Source organism: Taudactylus pleione, unplaced genomic scaffold (genome assembly GCF_031769625.1).
Source record: "Taudactylus pleione unplaced genomic scaffold, aTauple2 ptg001073l, whole genome shotgun sequence".
NCBI classification, from domain to species: Eukaryota; Metazoa; Chordata; class Amphibia; order Anura; family Myobatrachidae; genus Taudactylus; species Taudactylus pleione.
Window position 1 is genome coordinate 1 of NW_028285474.1, and position 24,856 is coordinate 24,856.

At 47.2% G+C, this 24,856-nt stretch overlaps 1 protein-coding gene across 1 annotated transcript; it reads left to right on the plus strand.

Moving 5' to 3' along the window:
* Positions 1-422: 422 nt before the first annotated feature.
* Positions 423-16,257, plus strand: LOC148453878 (adiponectin receptor protein 2; the record flags this gene model as incomplete). Its single annotated transcript, XM_088461568.1, has 6 exons — positions 423-542; positions 2,019-2,190; positions 4,644-4,830; positions 6,194-6,381; positions 10,265-10,458; positions 12,731-16,257. Coding segments are annotated over 6 exons (990 nt in total), but the record flags the coding sequence as incomplete, so codon positions are not given.
* Positions 16,258-24,856: the final 8,599 nt, after the last annotated feature.

Genomic DNA, 24,856 nt, shown 5'->3' on the forward strand with positions numbered 1-24,856 from the left:
GCTTGGCGTGGGGGGTGCTGGGCAGGGTCTGTGGTTATGTCTGTATATGAGAAGACCAGCTGGGGCACTGCGTCATGATTTATCTGTAATAAATGTGCCCACGTTTCTATGTCCGCCATTTCCGCAGCCATACAAATGTGTGATAACTTGTTTTGCGTGGCCCGTGTCTCACGTGGCCCCCAAGTGCCTCATTTAGAGGATTTCTCATATTGTTGCCAGCAATGTATTATTACATAGGATTCCAGTGACCTCTATGTGCAGTTACCTCTATAGCTATTTTCATTTCTTCAGGTTATTTATGCTACAGTTCAGTGTAATAATGTATGGTCTTGTTAGATGGCATGAGAAGGGGGAGCCTGGCAGGAAGATAGAGGACCCGGCTGGTGCTTTACTGACCATTCCATTCTCTCCTACTGTTACAGAAATCAGACAAGTGCCAGAGCGTAGAAGAGCCGGCCCAGGAGGATGAAGGCTTTATGGGGATGGCTCCTCTCCTGCAGGCGCACCATGCCATGGAGAGGGTGGAAGAGTTTGTCTGCAAGGTAAAACAGTCTTCTATATTAGGGGTATGTAGGGCTCTGTATATACCGGTGACCCAACCACTGAGCACATTACAGTGCGGCCTCTCTCAGGGCACAGTGATAGGGGATACAGCAGGACGTAGGGCTCAGTATATACAGGTGACAGTCACTGACACACAGCACAGTGATAGGGGATACAGCAGGATGTAGGGATCAGTATATACAGGTGACAGTCACTGAGCACATTACAGTGCGGCCTCTCTCAGGGCACAGTGATAGGGGATACAGCAGGACGTAGGGCTCAGTATATACAGGTGACAGTCACTGACACACAGCACAGTGATAGGGGATACAGCAGGACGTAGTATATACAGGTGACAGACACTGACACACAGCACAGTGATAGGTGATACAGCAGGACGTAGGGATCAGTATATACAGGTGACAGACACTGACACACAGCACAGTGATAGGTGATACAGCAGGACGTAGGGATCAGTATATACAGGTGACAGTCACTGACACACAGCACAGTGATAGGGGATACAGCAGGACGTAGGGGTCAGTATATACAGGTGACAGTCACTGACACACAGCACAGTGATAGGGGATACAGCAGGACGTAGGGGTCAGTATATACAGGTGACAGTCACTGAGCACATTACAGTGCGGCCTCTCTCAGGGCACAGTGATAGGGGATACAGCAGGACGTAGGGCTCAGTATATACAGGTGACAGTCACTGACACACAGCACAGTGATAGGGGATACAGCAGGACGTATTATATACAGGTGACAATCACTGAGCACATTACAGTGATAGGGGATACAGCAGGACCTATAGCCGGAGCAGGTGCTTCTGCAGATCAGTCTCTCCTCTAGATCGCTGGATGCGGCTCCCCCAGGCCGTGCTCACTGGTAGACATCAGACTTTATACTTCCCATGTAATCCGGATGCATCTTTGTGCCAGTCAGTGGTATTGTAGATATTTATCAGCATCCTGAGGGAGCTGCACTGCAGGAACATGTAAACAGCGTGCTAAGTGGCCCATAGGGGTTCAGCTCCTGAGTGATGTCAGATGCTATTTGGGCACAATAGTGTCACTGTGGGACTCTGTTATTAGAGCCCGGAGCTGACATTTCCTGTAATGTGGGTGACGGAGTTATGTAGCCGGGGGAACGGTGTGACTTCATGCCGGGTGTCTCCAGGGCAAAAGCCCAGAGGTCACTGAGCCAGGGATTTACAATTGGAGTTCTATTTATAGGGTAAACCTAATCCATTTATAAATACGGTGTACTTTTATTATATAGAGAATAAAAAAATATCTCAGGAATAATATAAAGCAAAACCACTTTGGACATCCAGGGCTTAGAAGAAGAGGAAATGCAAATGCATGCCCAGCACACTAAGCGGCTTGTCCGTAGATCAGATGCTTTGATGAGGGGGGTACTAGACCGAAGCCTTGGTGCCATGATTCCCTTCTGTCTCCCGAGCTTAGGTGTGGGAGGGCCGGTGGAGAGTCATTCCTCACGACGTACTTCCTGATTGGCTAAAGGACAACGATTACCTGCTGCACGGACACCGCCCCCCGATGCCTTCATTTAGGGCGTGCTTCAAAAGTATCTTTAGAATACACACGGAGACGGGCAACATCTGGACTCATCTACTAGGTAAGCGTCTGTCTGTTATTGGGTGTAATAACGTGTGTATCGCTGTCTGCCACCCGGTGTGCGCTATATTCCATGGCTAAGTGTCACTGGGGGGAAAGGGACACAGGTGGGAGCTTGTAGATGGGTCAGTGGGGAATGTGCTTGAGCGATCTGTGGACCCCACTGGTAGGTTATGGTGGAGCTAATGATCTCGGCACCCTGCTCCTCATCTGCTTAGGCAGAAAAGAGGACCCTTCACATTGACCGACTATATAATATAATCTATCGCTATCAAATATATTTGTCTGATTTATCTTCTTGTACCAAGACCCATAACAAGGACAAAGCCTCATCATTTGTGAATGGAAGAAAGATGGTTTCACTGTGTGCATGTGAAGGGAGTCTCTACAGCAGTGGTGTCAAACTCAGACCCTTCAGCATTTGTGGGACTACATATCCCAGCGTGCCCTGCCACAGTTTTAGCATGCCGTAATAGCAAAACTGTGGCACTGCATGCTGGGATGTGTAGTTCCACTGCAGCTGGAAGGCCCAAGTTTGACACCACTGCTTTACAGTAAGGGCAGTGAAAGTGATGGGGTGGGGGCACGGGTATTAGCAGAATGTACACATGGGTGGGTTGTCTTGTTTCTGAAATTACAGAAAACGGGGGTTTGGAAACTCTGACACCCTTCCCCCCCCCCCCCCCCCCCCTCATTTTGTGCAGTGAACTTCTATGAAGGCTCTGCTCCAATTACCCCAGCCTTATGGCCCAGGCTCCTGTGCAGCGGGCGTGATGTAACTGAGAAGTGTTAGTTAGTCCTTGGCTTTGCCAGAGGCGCCCTGACCCCTATATACTGTACAGACTGATCCTTTTCAGTCTGTGCCGGGGGTCTCCCTCACGTACTTTTAAGGTGGTGTTTGTGGTAGCAATCCTGTCTGTCCACCAGGCAGGGGAGCATTGCAGTGCTATGTTGTAGGCATACAAGGGGAGCGGACTTTGGGTGCATTCTACAGTAATTGGGGTACATTCTACAGTTCTGACCATTTGTCCATACAGGGCTCAGACATCAGCAGACGTTTCACCTCTTCCCACCTTCACAATTGCGTTTTCTTTCTACCTTTTTAACGTTACTTCTATTTAACTCTCCCTCTGTTTTTCATCTATCGCTTGGGTTCACCCCATGTGTTATGGCTGCTGTTGAGTTTGGAAAACACATGGAATAATTATTACTGTCTTTAAACTCTGGGAGGGGAAAAAGTGATAAGGTTTAAAGGTAGCGATGGAGACCATGTACTGCCTGGGGGGACCCCTCCTCCCCTAGTGACTGGCACTCACATGCTGACAGACTGAGGCTGTGTATGAATTACTCTCGGGTACAGTGCTGTGACATGCAGACGCTGACTGTGTTATATACTGTATGTGCTGCCTACAGTGCGTATTATTGCAGCAGCCAAACCCTGAGACCATACCAGGCCCACCCTCTAATTAGACATGGAGGAGATGGTTGTTGTGCAAAGCTGACTGTTCTCTATTGCTGCAGCCTTTATTACCGTGACTCCCTCCCTTTTATATGAACCTTTCTCCGCCTCACCTGTGTTTTCCTGCTTCTGGCTATTTGGTGTATGTGTAAGAATTCGGAGCACCTGTCACATGCTCTAACACAGTGGTGCACGCCTACACCCCCCGCTGGCTGTTCCTCATACACAGGTGTAATAGTACACTGCAGTCCACATTGCCGAACGTAAAGTTATGCTTACACACAACTGTTATCAGTATTATAGGTGGCTGCTGTTAGTGGGCATAACCATTTGCACAATATGATATATAGACACAATATTCTTGAGAATGCAGCCTATGCGTCCTATAACACTGATGCGTCCTATAACACTGATGCGTCCTATAACACGGATGCGTCCTATAACACGGATGCGTCCTATAACACGGATGCGTCCTATAACACGGGTGCGTCCTGTAACACGGGTGCGTCCTGTAACACGGGTGCGTCCTGTAACACGGGTGCGTCCTGTAACACGGGTGCGTCCTGTAACACGGGTGCGTCCTGTAACACGGGTGCGTCCTGTAACACGGGTGCGTCCTGTAACACGGGTGCGTCCTGTAACACGGGTGCGTCCTATAACACGGGTGCGTCCTATAACACGGGTGCGTCCTATAACACGGATGATGGGTGCGGCCTATAACACGGATGATGGGTGCGGCCTATAACACGGATGATGTGTGTGGCTTGGCCATTTGGTAGGAGCTGGTAATTGCTGAATATTTGGTCTGGAATTGCCTCCATCATTACTAGAAAACTAAGCGGTTGCGCCTTTCATACATATTGGTGACGCTCACTAAATTGCTGCGTCCCTGTGTAGGTGAAACGCGTTGTATAGAGTCCTTCAGGTAATAGATTTGCATTTTATCTGCTGTAATGTTCCCCTATAAACCTCGTCCATGTGTTTTTTCCTTGCAGGCTGCGTTTTCTTTATCTGTCTGGGGATCTTCTACATGTTCCGGCCCAATATGGCCTTCGTTGCCCCCGTGCAGGAGAAGGTTGTATTCGGGATGTTCTTTCTGGGCGCTATTCTCTGCCTGTCGTTCTCGTGGCTCTTTCACACTGTGTACTGCCATTCAGAGGGAGTCTCCCGCGTCTTCTCCAAGTAAGCGCATACCCCTGTCATCTTTGGGGATATACATAAGGTATAGACACGTTACCCTCAGCAGGACTCAGGGGATCGTCTTCTTTCACTCAGGATTAACCCTAGTCCTGGTTATTGTGGCAGAATTATTATTAAAGTGCAAATTAAATTACTTAATGATTTGCCGTAGAAGCCGAGCGACATCAATATATTCAGTGACTGAGGTAGATGTAGTAGTCTGGGGCAGTGACTACGGTAGATGTAGTAGTCTGGGGCATTGACTACGGTAGATGTAGTAGTCTGGGGCATTGACTACGGTAGATGTAGTAGTCTGGGGCATTGACTACGGTAGATGTAGTAGTCTGGGGCATTGACTACGGTAGATGTAGTAGTCTGGGGCAGTGACTACGGTAGATGTAGTAGTCTGGGGCAGTGACTACGGTAGATGTAGTAGTCTGGGGCATTGACTACGGTAGATGTAGTAGTTTGGGGCAGTGACTAAGGTAGATGTAGTAGTCTGGGGCAGTGACTACGGTAGATGTAGTAGTTTGGGGCATTGACTACGGTAGATGTAGTAGTTTGGGGCAGTGACTAAGGTAGATGTAGTAGTCTGGGGCAGTGACTAAGGTAGATGTCGTAGTCTGGGGCAGTGACTGCGGTAGATGTCGTAGTCTGGGGCAGTGACTGCGGTAGATGTCGTAGTCTGGGGCAGTGACTGTGGTAGATGTCGTAGTCTGGGGCCATTGTTAAATGTTTAAACTTAAGGTAGATACAAGAGCTCTATCTACCTCCGCACCTCCTACAGCCTGTTTTGCAGCAATAATGTATCGGATAACAGCAGGTGATGCCGACGCCATGTTGGCAGAACACACCGCTGTGATAATTACACCAAAGTTACGGGGGAACTTTTAAAATTTTTGTTAAATTTTAAAATACAACCCTAGTAGGATGTTCTAGTTTACCTGTGAGGTAGATGGCAGGAAAGGATCCTGCGTGCACTAATCTGCCCCCCACACTCTGTGCTCCCTCACGCATTGCTCAGGAGGTGCTGAGGGGGGGATTTGGTTGGGTTTCCTATAGGCCGATTACTAGCCGTACAAACCGGGTATGGATATACAGAGGTTTCATAGTACAGAGAATGGGCATGGCCTGGGCAAGTAACCAATAAGGAACGACGAGCCAGAAATGTATCTGCTGATAGAAGCCACAGGCATAGTTATTACCCTGCTGTTATAGTACTTTGTGTTACCATTCAGGGCCTAATGTCATCCGCTGCGGCCTGGGTGTACTCCTGTGACCTGCACATAAGGCCCTGTATTAGCAGACATGGGTTCCCCCCCCCCCCCTTTCAGTCACTCCTCATCTCTGTTCTTCTTCCTGCAAGGTTGGACTATTCCGGGATCGCTCTCCTCATCATGGGCAGCTTCGTTCCCTGGCTCTACTACTCCTTTTACTGTAACCCGCAGCCATGTTTCATCTACTTAATCATCGTCTGTGTCCTGGGCATAACCGCCATCGTCGTCTCCCAGTGGGACCTCTTCGCTACCCCCCAGTACCGCGGTGTGAGAGCCGGTGAGTGCCGTATGCTGCTGTGTTGTGTGGCTAGCCCATTCATTGCCAGGACTGTATAGATATGGGATGTAATAGGTTGTGTGGCTAGCCCATTCATTGCCAGGACTGTATAGATATGGGATGTAATAGGTTGTGTGGCTAGCCCATTCATTGCCAGGACTGTATAGATATGGGATGTAATAGGCTGTGCGGCTAGCCCATTCATTGCCAGGACTGTATAGATGTGGGATGTAATAGGCTGTGTGGCTAGCCCTCTCATTGCCAGGACTGTATAGATATGGGATGTATTAGGCTGTGTGGCTAGCTCTCTCATTGCCAGGACTGTATAGATATGGGATGTATTAGGCTGTGTGGCTAGCCCGCTCATTGCCAGGACTGTATAGATATGTGATGTTATAGGCTGTGCGGCTAGCCCGTTCATTGCCAGGACTGTGTAGATATGGGATGTAATAGGCTGTGTGGCTAGCCCGTTCATTGCCAGGACTGTATAGATATGGGATGTAATGGGCTGTGTGGCTAGCCCGTTCATTGCCAGGACTGTATAGATATGGGATGTAATGGGCTGTGTGGCTAGCCCGCTCATTGCCAGGACTGTATAGATATGGGATGTAATGGGCTGTGCGGCTAGCCCGCTCATTGCCAGGACTGTATAGATATGAGATGTAATGGGCTGTGCGGCTAGCCCTCTCATTGCCAGGACTGTTTAGATATGGGATGTAATAGGCTGTGTGGCTAGCCCGCTCATTGCCAGGACTGTATAGATATGGGATGTAATAGGCTGTGCGGCTAGCCCTCTCATTGCCAGGACTGTATAGATATGGGATGTAATAGGCTGTGCGGCTAGCCCTCTCATTGCCAGGACTGTATAGATATGGGATGTATTAGGCTGTGCGGCTAGCCCTCTCATTGCCAGGACTGTTTAGATATGGGATGTAATAGGCTGTGTGGCTAGCCCGCTCATTGCCAGGACTGTATAGATATGGGATGTAATAGGCTGTGTGGCTAGCCCGCTCATTGCCAGGACTGTATAGATATGGGATGTAATGGGCTGTGTGGCTAGCCCGCTCATTGCCAGGACTGTTTAGATATGGGATGTATTGGGCTGTGCGGCTAGCCCTCTCATTGCCAGGACTGTATAGATATGGGATGTAATGGGCTGTGTGGCTAGCCCGCTCATTGCCAGGACTGTATAGCTGTGGGATGTATTAGGCTGTGTGGCTAGCCCGCTCATTGCCAGGACTGTATAGATATGGGATGTAAAGGGCTGTGTGGCTAGCCCGCTCATTGCCAGGACTGTATAGATATGGGATGTAATAGGCTGTGCGGCTAGCCCTCTCATTGCCAGGACTGTATAGCTGTGGGATGTAATAGGCTTTGTGGCTAGCCCTCTCATTGCCAGGACTGTATAGATATGGGATGTAATAGGCTGTGTGGCTAGCCCGCTCATTGCCAGGACTGTATAGATAGGGGATGTAATAGGCTGTGCGGCTAGCCCTCTCATTGCCAGGACTGTGTAGATATGGGATGTATTAGGCTGTGCGGCTAGCCCGCTCATTGCCAGGACTGTATAGATATGGGATGTAAAGGGCTGTGTGGCTAGCCCGCTCATTGCCAGGACTGTATAGATATGGGATGTAATAGGCTGTGCGGCTAGCCCTCTCATTGCCAGGACTGTATAGCTGTGGGATGTAATAGGCTTTGTGGCTAGCCCTCTCATTGCCAGGACTGTATAGATATGGGATGTAATAGGCTGTGTGGCTAGCCCGCTCATTGCCAGGACTGTATAGATATGGGATGTAATAGGCTGTGTGGCTAGCCCGTTCATTGCCAGGACTGTATAGATATGGGATGTAATAGGCTGTGTGGCTAGCCCGCTCATTGCCAGGACTGTATAGATATGGGATGTAATAGGCTGTGTGGCTAGCCCGCTCATTGCCAGGACTGTATAGATATGGGATGTAATAGGCTGTGTGGCTAGCCCGCTCATTGCCAGGACTGTATAGATATGGGATGTAATAGGCTGTGTGGCTAGCCCTCTCATTGCCAGGACTGTATAGATATGGGATGTAATAGGCTGTGTGGCTAGCCCTCTCATTGCCAGGACTGTATAGATATGGGATGTAATAGGCTGTGTGGCTAGCCCGCTCATTGCCAGGACTGTATAGATATGGGATGTAATAGGCTGTGTGGCTAGCCCTCTCATTGCCAGGACTGTATAGATATGGGATGTAATAGGCTGTGTGGCTAGCCCTCTCATTGCCAGGACTGTATAGATATGGGATGTAATGGGCTGTGTGGCTAGCCCGCTCATTGCCAGGACTGTTTAGATATGGGATGTATTGGGCTGTGCGGCTAGCCCTCTCATTGCCAGGACTGTATAGATATGGGATGTAATGGGCTGTGTGGCTAGCCCTCTCATTGCCAGGGCTGTATAGATATGGGATGTAATAGGCTTTGTGGCGATCCCCACAGACAGTGGTCACAGTTACAGACTTTGTATCCTCAGATCTCTCACCATAAGGTCAAACTGAATTAGTGCCCAGTCAGATGGCGTCTCGGTGACCCTGCGTTATAATTACAGTTTCCCTGTAATCTTGGCTCACGCTGTAATCTCCGACTTCCAGTCTAATACCCCCTGACGAAGTCTGTCGCCCTGACTGATGTTACACGGCTAATAAGCCCCTATCTACACTAGGGCTACAGTCCAGACAGTATCACAGGGCCGGTCAGTGTCTGCAGTGTGAGTGACTGGTCCTGCACGAGGTTCATTTATGCTCTCACTGAGGTATTAATGGTAGTGGTGTCCCTCTCGGAGGTATGAATGTGAGGTGTCCCTCTCGGAGGTATGAATGTGAGGTGTCCCTCTCGGAGGTATGATTGTGAGGTGTCCCCCCTCGGAGGTATGAATGTGAGGTGTCCCCCCTCGGAGGTATGAATGTGAGGTGTCCCCCCTCGGAGGTATGAATGTGAGGTGTCCCCCCTCGGAGGTATGAATGTGAGGTGTCCCCCCTCGGAGGTATGAATGTGAGGTGTCCCCCCTCGGAGGTATGAATGTGAGGTGTCCCCCCTCGGAGGTATGAATGTGAGGTGTCCCCCCTCGGAGGTATGAATGTGAGGTGTCCCCCCTCGGAGGTATGAATGTGAGGTGTCCCCCCTCGGAGGTATGAATGTGAGGTGTCCCCCCTCGGAGGTATGAATGTGAGGTGTCCCCCCTCGGAGGTATGAATGTGAGGTGTCCCCCCTCGGAGGTATGAATGTGAGGTGTCCCCCCTCGGAGGTATGAATGTGAGGTGTCCCCCCTCGGAGGTATGAATGTGAGGTGTCCCCCCTCGGACATTATAATGTGAGGTGTCCCCCCTCGGACATTATAATGTGAGGTGTCCCCCCTCGGACATTATAATGTGAGGTGTCCCCCCTCGGACATTATAATGTGAGGTGTCCCCCCTCGGACATTATAATGTGAGGTGTCCCCCCTCGGAGGGATGAATGTGAGGTGTCCTCCCTCGGAGGGATGAATGTGAGGTGCCCCCCCTCGGAGGGATGAATGTGAGGGGTGGGATTTCGGCTTACATAAGCGTAGTGAGCACAATGTTACCATGTGCCATGTACGCTACAAGTTGGTAATATAACGAGGCGCTGAAATGAGGCTGCAGAGAGCAAACATTTCCCTTTCTTGTAAAATGAGCCATTTACTACAATGGGTGCAGCTTTGTAGGTTGTATAATGTGTATATAGCATTTGCTGACCATTGTTTTCATCACAAGTCTGAGCGATAAATCCGACTTTGCCCAGTGATTTTGTGGTCTGTCTACGTAGCGGCAGCCCTGGTGCTAGCGCTGTGCTTCTCCGTAAATGTAACCTTTTTGTGTCCCCCCTCCTGCAGGTGTATTTGTGGGCCTGGGTCTCAGCGGAATTATCCCCACCCTGCACTTTGTTATCGCTGAGGGGTTCCTGAAAGCTGCCACCATGGGTCAGATCGGCTGGCTGCTCCTCATGGCGACCCTCTACATCACAGGCGCCCTCCTGTACGCTGCTCGCATCCCCGAACGGTTCTTCCCTGGGAAGTGTGACATCTGGGTAGGTACTAGATGGGACCTGATGGTAGCTGGAGGGAGGAGAGGGGGTGGTATGGGGGGGGGCAGTTTGTGGGCAGTGTGACATCTGGGTAGGTACTAGAGGAGACTCTGAGGGATGGGATCAGATGGTAGCTGGAGGGAGGAGGGGGGGGTGGTATGGGGGGGGCAGTTTGTGGGCAGTGTGACATCTGGGTAGGTACTAGAGGAGACTCTGAGGGATGGGACCAGATGGTAGCTGGAGGGAGGAGAAGGGGTGGTATGGGGGGGGAGGCAGTTTGTGGGCAGTGTGACATCTGGGTAGGTACTAGAGGAGACTCTGAGGGATGGGATCAGATGGTAGCTGGAGGGAGGAGAAGGGGGTGGTATGGGGGGGCAGTTTGTGGGCAGTGTGACATCTGGGTAGGTACTAGAGGAGACTCTGAGGGATGGGATCAGATGGTAGCTGGAGGGAGGAGGGGGGTGGTATGGGGGGGGGAGGCAGTTTGTGGGCAGCTGGAGCTGTGGGAAGTTGTAGTGTAGCTCTGGGATTACTGGAGCACCTGTACAGAAGGGAGGGATTTAGTGATATAAAGGACGGCTTTATCTGTACCTACAGCCTTGGCTTTCCTAATCTGGTGATTACTCCATATAATAAATGTGTGCCAGTGCTGGTGTCACTAACGTGTCAAGGCCAACACATATGTTTTGTATAGCTCCATAGGTTCTAGTTAAGTCAGATAGATGGAATCATTTTACTTTAGCCGAATTGACCAAAGATTAATATGAGGTGATAAGTGCATTAAGATTCCATGACTAAGCTATATGAATATAACAATGTACATCCATAATGCACAATAACCTCAATAACAGATCTAACGTCACTGACATTCCCTGATACATGTTAGTGTATTGGAAATGAAGGCGTAGCACCAGGCCAATGAGGAAGCCTATGACCGGCCATTTTAGACTCTGAAAGGCTCCTAGCAGGGGTCAGTATATTGGGGGGGGGGGGGGGCAGAGGATTTGGCAGTTTCTATGTTAGAACCAGGTCAGTCCTTCATACGACGTTTCCCAAATGCTCCATCTGACCCTCGAGCTGCATGCACAGTGTGTTACTTATTACTGGAGCCTACATATTATAGGACTGTCCTGACAGTCACCGAACACCAGATCCACCCACATGTTTATTCCAGGTATAACTGGCCCAGGTTCCGGGCAGAGAGACCGTCCTGAGGGGGCAAATTACCTAGAACTACACTGTCCAAAGTCTGCGATTGCTCCTAGGTTTATAGGTTGTGTTGTAGCTTTCTGAGTCTCCTCATGTTCTGCACTCACAGGTCATATGTGGCCCCGGACAAGGACTTACCTTCCCTCTGTGGCCCTTTTCCTAGTGAATCCACTACACATTGTAAGATCATGGAATAACATGCTATATACACAGAGTAAGCTCAGTCTATGTAGCAGGTTAGTGTGTGCTTGCACTGTGCTCACTCTGTGACATCACCATCCAGTCACACAATCTATGTAGCAGGTCAGTGTGTGATTGGATGGTGATGTCACAGAGTGAGCACAGTGCAGGCATACAGTCTATGTAGCAGGTTAGTGTGTGATTGGATGGTGATGTCACAGAGTGAGCACAGTGCAGTCACACAGTCTATGTAGCAGGTTAGTGTGTGATTGGATGGTGATGTCACAGAGTGAGCACAGTGCAGGCATACAGTCTATGTAGCAGGTTAGTGTGTGATTGGATGGTGATGTCACAGAGTGAGCACAGTGCAGGCATACAGTCTATGTAGCAGGTTAGTGTGTGATTGGATGGTGATGTCACAGAGTGAGCACAGTGCAGGCATACAGTCTATGTAGCAGGTTAGTGTGTGATTGCACTGTGCTCACTCTGTGACATCACCATCCAGTCACACAATCTATGTAGCAGGTTAGTGTGTGATTGGATGGTGATATCACAGTGAGTATGTAGCAGTTTAATTTATTTAATGTTGATATGCGCTTCATACAGATGTTCTGCTTAGATCAGTAAAAATAAAGGTAATATACAGCACCCTAGTATTAAGGATCACAATGTTACCCACCATTGGCCTAAGGCTTGCCACTGTACATAGTTTGCTGTGCCACAACAGTGAATAAGCTCATGAACCCCTGTTATAAATCCATATTGACGCGACTGGGTGCCTCCGGTTTCCAGCGATCCGTTTTGTATATGATGAATGAACTGTACAAGCCTGGGCGCCTTGCTGGCTGCTGGTAACACTCCCTCTCTCGTTCTTCTCTCCCCGCAGTTCCATTCCCACCAGCTGTTCCACATCTTCGTTGTGGCCGGAGCTTTCGTCCACTTCCACGGAGTCTCCAACCTCCAGGAGTTCCGCTTCACTGTGGGCGGCGGCTGCGCTGCCCAGGAGGTGTTGTAGGAACCTCCCCTCCGTGGAGGGAGCGCGCCAACGGTCCACCATCGACTAACTGCACAAGGTGGTAGGAAGGACGGTCCTTCCCCGCCCACCGTGTGAGGGGAGACAGCAGCAGACAGACTGTGGAACCTAACAATCTTACCTCAAAGATTCAATACCAAGTGTATGAAGTTTAATTTATTCCTGGGGAGCAGGTGGCATATCTTTTACCCTTTCAGATTTGGAGGGGGGGTGGGAGTTATGCTCCCTCCAGCACTGACATGGTTTAAATTCTACTCGCTGCTGGAGCTTCCCATAGAGGGCGAGATCCCCGCAGGTCTCTCCTGAGAATCCTCTATTTATTTTTATATATATCTTCTGGAGCGGGGGTCTTATAATAATAATAATAATGTTAATTATTATTTTATTTTTTTCCTGTAACATCTGGTAATATTCCCGATCTGTTTCTATGGTGGCTGCGTTGTTCTCTGCTTTCTGGGAAAACATGTGAGGAACAGTCGGTGAATTTGTTGTAAATAAAAAAGACTTTCTAATTTTCTGTTTAAAATGAAACAAATTTCTAGACTTTTTTTTTTTTTTTTTTAAATTTTGGGAGGGGGAGACGAGAATATACAGCAAAGATACTAAAGCTATATTCTATTATATATGAAGATGATCTTGTACCATTCACTGTTCATGGACATGTTTTGCACACGTATGGAGCAGAGTGCAGCGCTGACGGATCCGTGGCGTTACAGCTGTGTTTGGATAAAAGCGCCTGGCATGGCCGCCAGCGGGCATCGTACAGGAATGGTTGAAACCGGTGGCTGAATCTTCACGCCTCTGCTTTTGGTTCGTTAGGGCGTACAATTTGGAACCATAATTCAGCCACCAGTAACAAACTGGCACCTTGTGTGGATTTCAAAAGCTGAGAATGAGACTCTGTGCAGAATGGCGGCCTGAGCCGATGGAAGTACTTGTATTAATATAAAGTGTAATGCGACGGGAGTCGCTGGGAAGCGTTAGTCCAGCGACCACGTTCCCTGTGCCACGGCTCGGCTCTCCTGCCACAGAGTTTTGGGGAGAAAGGGATCAGCTCCCCCTGATTCAGGACCAGTGAAGAGTTTTCCAGCCACAATTCTGTCCCACTGCACAGACTGGATTTATCGTTGCTGTATTTTTAAAGAGCAACTATATATATCTCTAATGAAAGCAGACGTGTTACCGGAACATAGCCCGGGCTGAACATGAGAATAAGCCAATTGTTTCACTACTAGCCAGTGATGGTAAATACTGGTTCATCCCACAGATGGCTGATTCCGTGGGCTGTAGCGGCCGGGGACATTGTCATGTAGAACATTCAACAGTCATCCAGTGAAGTGAATAGAGCCGGACTGAGTTACAGCAAGGAGTGATTATTATTTTTTTTTAACTTACAGTAACTTCACTTTAATTGCAAACAGTGCACCAAAATATATAGTCAGGGGGGCGCTAACTTTGGGAATACACCAGGGAACTTCTATAAAGTAGATTCATTACCTAGTCAAGTGGAAGTCGAGAAGTAGGGGCCAATCCAGGGTCCCTGTAGGTTTTTGGATAACTAGATGCCGTTGAATGGAAGAAAATAAATATTTGGGGATTCTCCTCATTTGAACCCCCATCACCTCCTTTGGCCCAGAATTCCTATTTGAATATTTGCCATTAGAGTAACAGTACTACTGCTGTTCAGGCCTCTCAGAGTATTATGTCAGAGGTATTAGCCACATCCAGTGTGGGGAACTGAAGGGGCTCCGTTATTGCAGGGAAGGTTTAATAACCAGGCTCCGCGCTGTGATCTGTGTATAGGAGGGATGGGATCGTTAGTCCCTATTCAGACTTTATGGACCCAGAATGCCTTTTGCTAAATGGACGATGTTTATTGTTTTGCCACACGAAGCAGAGAGCGGTGATCCAGAGCAAACGCTTGTGGCTGCACTAAGCACTTTGGGGTACTCGGCCGCCATGTTTTCTAAGCCCTGTAGCAGCCCCCCACCCAAAAAAAAAAAATGTCTCCGTCTTAACCTTACAGCAAGAATTGTAATCTCAGTTTCTTACCTAGGTTAGCATTAGGCGTTGATGTGAGCGTGTGTTTTATTAGCTCTTCTCCAGGAAGAGAAGACCCTCATATGGATGTAGTCCTCCTGCACTGGGGGGGGGGGGGGGGGTTACATCACTGAACATCTGGATGCTTTCATTGGCGTTTGCAGGAATGGCGCCTTGTCACTACCGTTTCATTCTAGACCAACCCGTGAGAATAGCGGTTTTGTGCTAAGTGAGGGGGCCCAGCCCACAGTGGCACATTACTGTTTACTATATATATATATATATATATATATTTTACACGATCCAATGGACCGGCACTCTGCTAAACGGTGGAAGAATTGCTCCCGTGCCAGCAGAAAAATAAATAAAAATACTGGATAAACAGCGGCACTAGGAGACTATCAAAAAAAAAAAAAGTTTCATTGTGATCAAGGTAAAGATACCTTGACAGAGGGGTGCACCAGCCCCGAAACATTGGTACTGTGAAGGATCATAATAAAACTTTTTTTTGATAGTCTCCTAGTGCCGCTGTTTATCCAGTATTTTTATATATATATATATATATATATATATGCAAAAACATCACATTGGTCTACAGCGTTTTGTTTCTCTAGTATGTTTTACAAAATATAGAAGGAAAAGCGAATGAACAGCAAATTCCTTTTAATCTTGACCATTGCAGTTTAAAAAATAAATATATATATATATACACACACAAAATCTTCATTGCTAAGAAAGGGGTCACAATTAGATTAAACAGCAAGAGTGACAGCTGTTGTTAGTGGTGGGGTGGGTGGGGGAGGAAATGGTAAAAAGGTGTTGGAATCATGCACTTTTTTTTTGTTTTCTCTTTAAAAAAAAAACAACCCGGGGGCACTGGGCTTTCTAAACAACATCATACCCAGCCGAATACAGAAAAGATTAAACTAGCGGGGACTTCATTGTCAGGCTGTGACCTGTGATGTGTTGCTGCACCCCTCTGGCAGGAAGGGGTAAATGTTGCAGTTCTAAAGTTTCACTGAGCACATCAGAGACTACTGTACTTCCGGTTAGAGCTACATGGTCACCTTATTGTCTCAGTTTTCATGTGGGGAGGGGGCACATAATGGCCTTCAGCCCGCCCAATGCGGCCTCTTTTTACGTAGCCTGTCACCTCTCCAATCCCTGCTTCTATCATTAGTAAATAGTGGCCTTGTTAACATTCTCATAACTGTTACTATTTCTATGGTTTACTGTGAGAAGCAGCAAAGCACATTCAGGGGTGAGTAGCGGTTTTGGGGTTTAAGTCTCATTTCTCGCTGTATTATTCACTTTCTGTTAAATAAAACAACAATTTAAAATGGTTCTGGTTTCTATTCTTGAAGATAAATTGCCAGTGGATGACTGTGTTCATCTAGACCAGGGGTCTTCAACCTTTTACACAGTGTGGGCCACATTAAACGAAGCCAGAGGGCCACTAAGCTATACGCCACACAGTAGCTGAATCTTGATTCACCCAATTCACATTACACCACATAGTCGTGTTCCTTATGTATGACACAGCAGTGCCCCTTATACACAATGCCCACTGTAGTGGTGCCCCTTATGCAATGCCCACTGTAGTGGTGCCCCTTATGCAATGCCCACTGTAGTACCACCAGTAGTGGTAGTTCCCCCTTATTCAGTGCCCCCTGTAGTGTTTCCCCTTATGTAGAGCCCACAGTGGTAATGCCCCTTATGCAGTGTCCCCATTAGTGGTGCCCCTATTAGAAATGCCTCCTAGTAGTGTCACTAATAGTGATGCCCCGTAGTATTGGTGCCCCTAATAGAAATGCCCTGTAGTATTAGTGCCCCTAGTAGTAATGCCCCGTAGTAGCAGTAATAGTAATGCCCCCTAGTAGCAGTGCCCCTAATAGTGATGCCCTGTGGTATTAGTGCCCATAATAGGGATGCCCCATAGTATTAGTGCCCCTTATAGAAATGCCCCCTAGTAGTAGTGCCCCTAGTAGTGATGCCCCCTTGTAGTAGTGCCCCTAATAGTGATGCCCCTAAAAGCGATGCCACGTAGTATTAGTGCCCCTAATAGAAATTCTCCCTAGTAGCAGTGCCCCTAATAGTAATGCCTCCTAGTAGCAGTGCCCCTAATAGTAATGCCTCCGGTCCGCCCGGCTGCTCTTCTGTCTGAACTATGGGAGAGATGTCATGATGTCTCTCCCATAGTGCACTGCACACACTGCGGGAGCTCAGGAGTGAGCTCTGGCTGGCGGTGGGGTGCAGGTAGGGAGCCGCTGGTAACAAAATATCAGCGGGCGCCCGGCATATGGAGCCTGTTCGGTGGCCGTGGAGGACAGCTCCCCCCGGTCGCCGGGCCACGCGACAGCCTCCGTTACAGAAACGTATAGATCAGGGGGTCTTTAACCCGTGGCCCGTGGAGCTCTGTGTGTTACTCACATTTATTTATATAGCGTCTTCCTATCTGCTGTATTGTATCTAAATATTAGAGGGGTGTAGCCCTGTGTATGACATAGTTGAGCATATGTGCTGACTATATTTACCTCCCCACCATAAGTTATTTAGGGGGCCATGCAGCATCATTGTGCACCTGTTAAACCGTAACGCAGGTGTCCTAAGGCGAGCTCAAAGAGGACAGATGCCTCCTGTTGAGCAGAGAGGCATAAGTAACTGGATAGGCTACATTTGGTGATGTCACTGGTTCCTAGTGATTTAATAGGCTGCATTCTCAGTGATGTCACTGGATCCTAGTGACTGGATACTGCACTCTGTGATATCACTGGCCCCGAGTGAATGGATAAGGTTACATTCTCTGTGATGTCACTGGCCCCGAGTGAATAGATAGGCCAACTTGTCAGTGATGTCACTGGTGAATGGTTAGGCTGCAGTCTCAATGATGTCACTGGATCCTAGTGACTGGATATTGCACTCGGTGATGTCACTGGCCCCTGAGTGAAGAGATAGGCCACCTTGTCAGTGATGTCACTGGCCCCGAGTGAAGAGATAGGGGGGGGGGGGGCGCCTCTCAGTCCTTTCCCTCGCTAGGGCCAGTCACGGTCAGGAAGCACCCGCAGGGCTGTACTCCTTCTTGTCCTTAATCAGTTTGGCTGTGTTTCTGGTTTAAAGGTAAAGTAAGATAAATCTGCCTTATTCCAGCAGAAGATTTATGTGCATTGGAGATACCCCCACCCCTGCCATAATGACTAGTAGTACATAAAGGATGTTATTGGAGGGAGGGGGGATATAATTCACAATATTGTTTGAAGTTTTGCACTGAATATTACCCCAGTTATATCCTTTCTCCTGTGTGTACTCCGTGTGCCGGCAATCCTCATACTGGACAATGATTATAGTATAAAGGTTCTCGTCCTATGGCAGTGTGCACTGATTCCTTCTGCCGGCCAGTGTGGTCTATGTATATAGAATATGTGCTATACAGGATGTTCTCCCTGTGCTTGCTTTGGGTTTCCTCCCACACTCAAAGTATACTGGTAGGTTTTATTGGCTCCCAACAAAATGAACCCTAGTGTGTATGTGTGTGAGCATGTGAAAGGGAATATAGAGTGTAAGCTCCACTGGGGCAGGGACTGATGTGAATGGCCAAATACTCTCTGTACAGCGCTGCGGAATATGTGTTTGCCATATAAATAACTGGTCATAAATTCATTATAATATAATAGGACGACTTTGGTGAAAGTGAGAATCCACTGCATGTGGGCCCTCACCTAACCCTATAGAGGTGCAGCAAGGGGGAGAGGAAGGAGATTCGGTTCTCTAGTGTTCCACTATGGAGAAAACCCAAATCAACCTCCTGACCTGTCCAATGTGCCAGACCCACCAGCTTAGGCCTCAAATGGGGTGCAATACGCATGTTATAAAGTGGAGTGCGCCTCTTCTGTCCCTGCAATCCTAGGGGGTCTTCAGGTATATTTAGGTGGGATACAAATCCAGCTAACAGGACTACATCTCCAAGCTTGGAACATGACCTGATTGGGGGACCACCGAGCAGGCTAATCTTAACATATTACAGACCCCCATTAAGCACCCTGCCCTCCCTTATACAGGAATCTATAGAGGGGGCAGACCTTCTGTCATCCATGATTCATCCCGGAAATCCGCCTCTCCCTGTCACACGGATATAGAATGTATTATTACAGCGATGGGGACACTGAGTAGGGGCCTCCATACAGCTGTCGTCCCATCGCTCGTGTGGCAGGGGACTGGCTACCAGGAGACGGAGGGTGATGTCGGCAATTATGTACAGTGCAGGCTGTGGATCCACAGGGGCAAATCACTAATAGCATTTAGTAAATAATGTATCTGACATTTCTCATATTCCTAAATGGCAGAGCCCCTAAAGCCTTGCTCAGACTTGTGGACTCGTCAGATTAATGATGACCCTACATAATATATATAATATGAAGATTCCCTAATAAGTTTTGTGGATTCCATGGCTGAATAGCAATACAGGATAGGATATTGCGGTAGCGTGAATGTGGGTGGGTCCATGTCTGGCGTCCGATTGTTGTTTTCTATCGTTAGCCTGAACAAAGCACAGATAAAATCTCTACAGAAATCATACTGCATTTTTTTACCCCCTGTATATTTTTTTGCTTATGGCTAACTCTGTGCCACTTGTACCTTTTTAAATGAATGTAAAACACAGCACAGCGCCTCCTGCTGTCTGAATAGCAGCGAGAGCTTATTGGTAACATTTCAGGATTTAGTGGAAAGGTTAACTCACAGCGCCTCCTGCTGGCCATAGTTGGACAGTACAATGTATGTATGCTAGATGTGTCTGTGCTTGCTCTCTGTGTATGAATAGTTGGACAGTACAATGTATGTATGCTAGATGTGTCTGTGCTTGCTCTCTGTGTATGAATAGTTGGACAGTACAATGTATGTATGCTAGATGTGTCTGTGCTTGCTCTCTGTGTATGAATAGTTGGACAGTACAATGTATATATGCTAGATGTCTGTGCTTGCTCTCCGAGTATGAATAGTTGGACATCTAGCATACATACTGTACATTGTACTGTCCAACTATTAATACACAGAGAGCAAGCACAGACACATCTAGCATACATACATTGTACTGTCCAACTATTCTTACACAGAGAGCAAGCACAGACACATCTAGCATACATACATTGTACTGTCCGACTATTCATACACAGAGAGCAAGCACAGACACATCTAGCATACATACATTGTGTATGAATAGTTGGACAGTACAATGTATGTATGCTAGATGTGTCTGTGCTTGCTCTCTGTGTATGAATAGTTGGACAGTACAGTGTATGTATGCTAGATGTGTCTGTGCTTGCTCTCTGTGTATGAATAGTTGGACAGTACAGTGTATGTATGCTAGATGTGTCTGTGCTTGCTCTGTGTATGAATAGTTGGACAGTACAATGTACAGTATGTATGCTAGATGTGTCTGTGCTTGCTCTCTGTGTATGAATAGTTGGACAGTACAATGTACAGTATGTATGCTAGATGTCCAACTATTCATACTCGGAGAGCAAGCACAGACATCTAGCATATATACATTGTACTGTCCAACTATTCATACACAGAGAGCAAGCACAGACACATCTAGCATACATACATTGTACTGTCGACTATTCATACACAGAGAGCAAGCACAGACACATCTAGCATACATACATTGTACTGTCCGACTATTCATACACAGAGAGCAAGCACAGACACATCTAGCATACATACATTGTACTGTCCAACTATTCATACACAATGTATGTATGCTAGATGTGTCTGTGCTTGCTCTCTGTGTATGAATAGTCGGACAGTACAATGTATGTATGCTAGATGTGTCTGTGCTTGCTCTCTGTACTGTCCAACTATTCATACACAGAGAGCAAGCACAGACACATCTAGCATACATACATTATACTGTCCAACTATTCATACACAATGTATGTATGCTAGATGTCTGTACTTGCTCTCTGTGTATGAATAATTGCACTGTACAACGTATGTATGCTAGATGTGGTTCTTTGTGTCTGGGATCATCGAAAATATGAGATTTGTGTTTAATACATTCAAATGTGAGGCTGCTCTATATATGCTGTACGTACAGGACTGCTCTGTATATGCTGTGTGTATGACTGCTCTGTATATGCTGTGTGTACAGGACTGCTCTGTATATGGATGGCTCTGTATATGCAGTGTGTACAGGACAGCTCTGTATATGCTGTGTGTATATGGATGGCTCTGTATATGTTGTGTGTACAGGACTGCTCTGTATATGCTGTGTGTATGACTGCTCTGTTAATACTGTGTGTACAGGTCTACTCTGTATATGCTGTGTGTACATTGATGGCTCTGTATATGCAGTGTGTACAGGACTAATCTGTATATGGATGGTTCTGTGTATGCTGTGTATATGGTTGGGCTCTGCATATGCAGTGTGTACACGACTACTCTATATGCTGTGTGTACAGGACTACTCTGTATATGCTGTGTGTACAGGACTACTCTGTATATGCTGTGTGTACAGGACTACTCTGTATATGCTGTGTGTACAGGACTACTCTGTATATGCTGTGTGTACATTGATGGCTCTGTATATGCAGTGTGTACAGGACTAATCTGTATATGGATGGTTCTGTGTATGCTGTGTATATGGTTGGGCTCTGTATATGCTGTGTACAGGACGGCTCTGTATATGCAGTGTGTACAGGACTACTCTGTATATGGATGGTTCTGTGTATGCTGTGTGTATATGGATGGCTCTGTGTATGCTGTGTAATATGGATGGCTCTGTGTATGCTGTGTATATGGATGGCTCTGTATATACTGTGTGTACAGGACTACTCTGTATATGCTGTGTGTATATGGATGGCTCTGTATATGCAGTGTGTACAGGACTACTCTATATGCAGTGTGTACAGGACTACTCTATATGCTGTGTGTACAGGACTACTCTGTATATGCTGTGTGTACAGGACTACTCTGTATATGCTGTGTGTACAGGACTACTCTGTATATGCTGTGTGTACAGGACTACTCTGTATATGCTGTGTGTAAAGGACTACTCTGTATATGCTGTGTGTAAATGACTACTCTGTATATGCTGTGTGTATATGGATGGCTCTGTATATGCTGTGTGTACAGGACTGCTCTGTATATGCTGTGTGTATGACTGCTCTGTTAATACTGTGTGTACAGGTCTACTCTGTATATGCTGTGTATATGGATGGCTCTGTATATGCAGTGTGTACAGGACTAATCTGTATATGGATGGTTCTGTGTATGCTGTGTATATGGTTGGGCTCTGTATATGCTGTGTACAGGACGGCTCTGTATATGCAGTGTGTACAGGACTACTCTGTATATGGATGGTTCTGTGTATGCTGTGTGTATATGGATGGCTCTGTGTATGCTGTGTAATATGGATGGCTCTGTGTATGCTGTGTAATATGGATGGCTCTGTGTATGCTGTGTGTACAGGACTACTCTATATGCTGTGTGTATATGGATGGCTCTGTATATGCTGTGTGTACAGGACTGCTCTGTATACGCTGTGTGTATGACTGCTCTGTTAATACTGTGTGTACAGGTCTACTCTGTATATGCTGTGTATATGGATGGCTCTGTATATGCAGTGTGTACAGGACTACTCTGTATATGCTGTGTGTACAGGACTACTCTGTATATGGATGGTTCTGTGTATGCTGTGTATATGGTTGGGCTCTGTATATGCTGTGTACAGGACGGCTCTGTATATGCAGTGTGTACAGGACTACTCTGTATATGGATGGTTCTGTGTATGCTGTGTGTATATGGATGGCTCTGTGTATGCTGTGTAATATGGATGGCTCTGTGTATGCTGTGTATATGGATGGCTCTGTATATGCTGTGTGTACAGGACTGCTCTGTATATGCTGTGTGTATGACTGCTCTGTTAATACTGTGTGTACAGGTCTACTCTGTATATGCTGTGTATATGGATGGCTCTGTATATGCAGTGTGTTCAGGACTACTCTGTATATGCTGTGTGTACAGGACTACTCTGTATATGCTGTGTGTACAGGACTACTCTATATGCTGTGTGTACAGGACTACTCTGTATATGCTGTGTGTACAGGACTACTCTGTATATGCTGTGTTCAGGACTACTCTGTATATACTGTGTGTACATGGATGGCTCTGTATATGCAGTGTGTATATGGATGGCTCTGTATATGCTGTGTATATGGATGGGCTCTGTATATGCTGTGTACAGGACTGCTCTGTATATGCTGTGTGTACGACTGCTCTGTTAATGCTGTGTGTACAGGACTACTCTGTATATGGATGGCTCTGTATATGCTGTGTGTACAGGACTACTCTGTATATGCTGTGTGTATATGGATTGCTCTGTATATGCTGTGTGTATATGGATGGCTCTGTATATGCTGTGTTGGGCTCTGTATATGCTGTGTACAGGACGGCTCTGTATATGCAGTGTGTACAGGACTACTCTGTATATGGATGGCTCTGTGTATGCTGTGTAATATGGATGGCTCTGTGTATGCTGTGAATATGGATGTCTCTGTATATGCTGTGTGTACAGGACTACTCTGTATATGCTGTGTGTTTATGGATGGCTCTGTATACGCTGTGTGTACAGGACTACTCTGTATACGCTGTGTGTACAGGACTACTCTGTATATGCTGTGTGTATATGGATGGCTTTGTATATGCAGTGTGTACAGGTCTACTCTGTATATGCTGTGTATATGGATGGCTCTGTATATGCTGTGTGTACAGGACAACTCTGTATATGCTGTGTGTACAGGACTACTCTGTATATGCTGTGTGTACAGGACTACTCTGTATATGCTGTGTGTATATGGATGGCTCTGTATATGCTGTGTGTATATGGATGGCTCTGTATATGCTGTGTGTATATGGATGGCTCTGTGTATGCTGTGTAATATGGATGGCTCTGTGTATGCTGTGTATATGGATGGCTCTGTATATGCTGTGTGTACAGGACTACTCTGTATATGCTGTGTGTATATGGATGGCTCTGTATATGTTGTGTGTACAGGACGGCTCTGTACATGCTGTGTGTATGACTGCTCTGTTAATACTGTGTGTACAGGTCTACTCTGTATATGCTGTGTATATGGATGGCTCTGTATATGCAGTGTGTACAGGATTACTCTATATGCTGTGTGTACAGGACTACTCTGTATATGCTGTGTACAGGACTACTCTGTATATGCTGTGTACAGGACTACTCTGTATATACTGTGTGTATATGGATGGGCTCTGTATATGCTGTGTACAGGACTGCTCTGTATATGCTGTGTGTACGACTGCTCTGTTAATGCAGTGTGTATATGGATGGCTCTGTATATGCTGTGTGTACAGGACGGCTCTGTATATGCTGTTTGTATATGACTAGTGTTCACTCTAGGTCCGGCAGCAGGCAGGGTGCTGAACTTAGAGCTAGGGCTCTTCTGCGTGCCCGAATAGGAGGCGTGGCCAAAGAAAAGGGGGTGTGTCTTTATGATGTGTCCGCCTTTCGTCATTCCTGGGGCGTGCCCGTCACTTACGGGCAGTCCCCAAGCACTGCAGTCACAGTGAATGGATCCCCGGCGCATGCAACCGCCATCCATTCACCGCCGGTGACCGCTGCGCTGCTGTTTTGACGACCCGCGGGACACTGTGACCCGGGGGTGGAGACAGAACTCGCAGGCTGTCTCAGCGGGGCAGGGTTCTTTCTGCGATTCAGAAATAGGGCAAGGCACGGCGCCCTGCGAAAACAGCGTAGTGGGAACGCTGTATGACAGCTCTGTATATGCTGTGTGTACAGGACTACTCTGTATATGCTGTGTGTACAGGACTACTCTGTATATGCTGTGTGTATATGGATGGCTCTGTATATGCTGTGTGTATGACTGCTCTGTAAATGCAGTGTGTACAGGACTG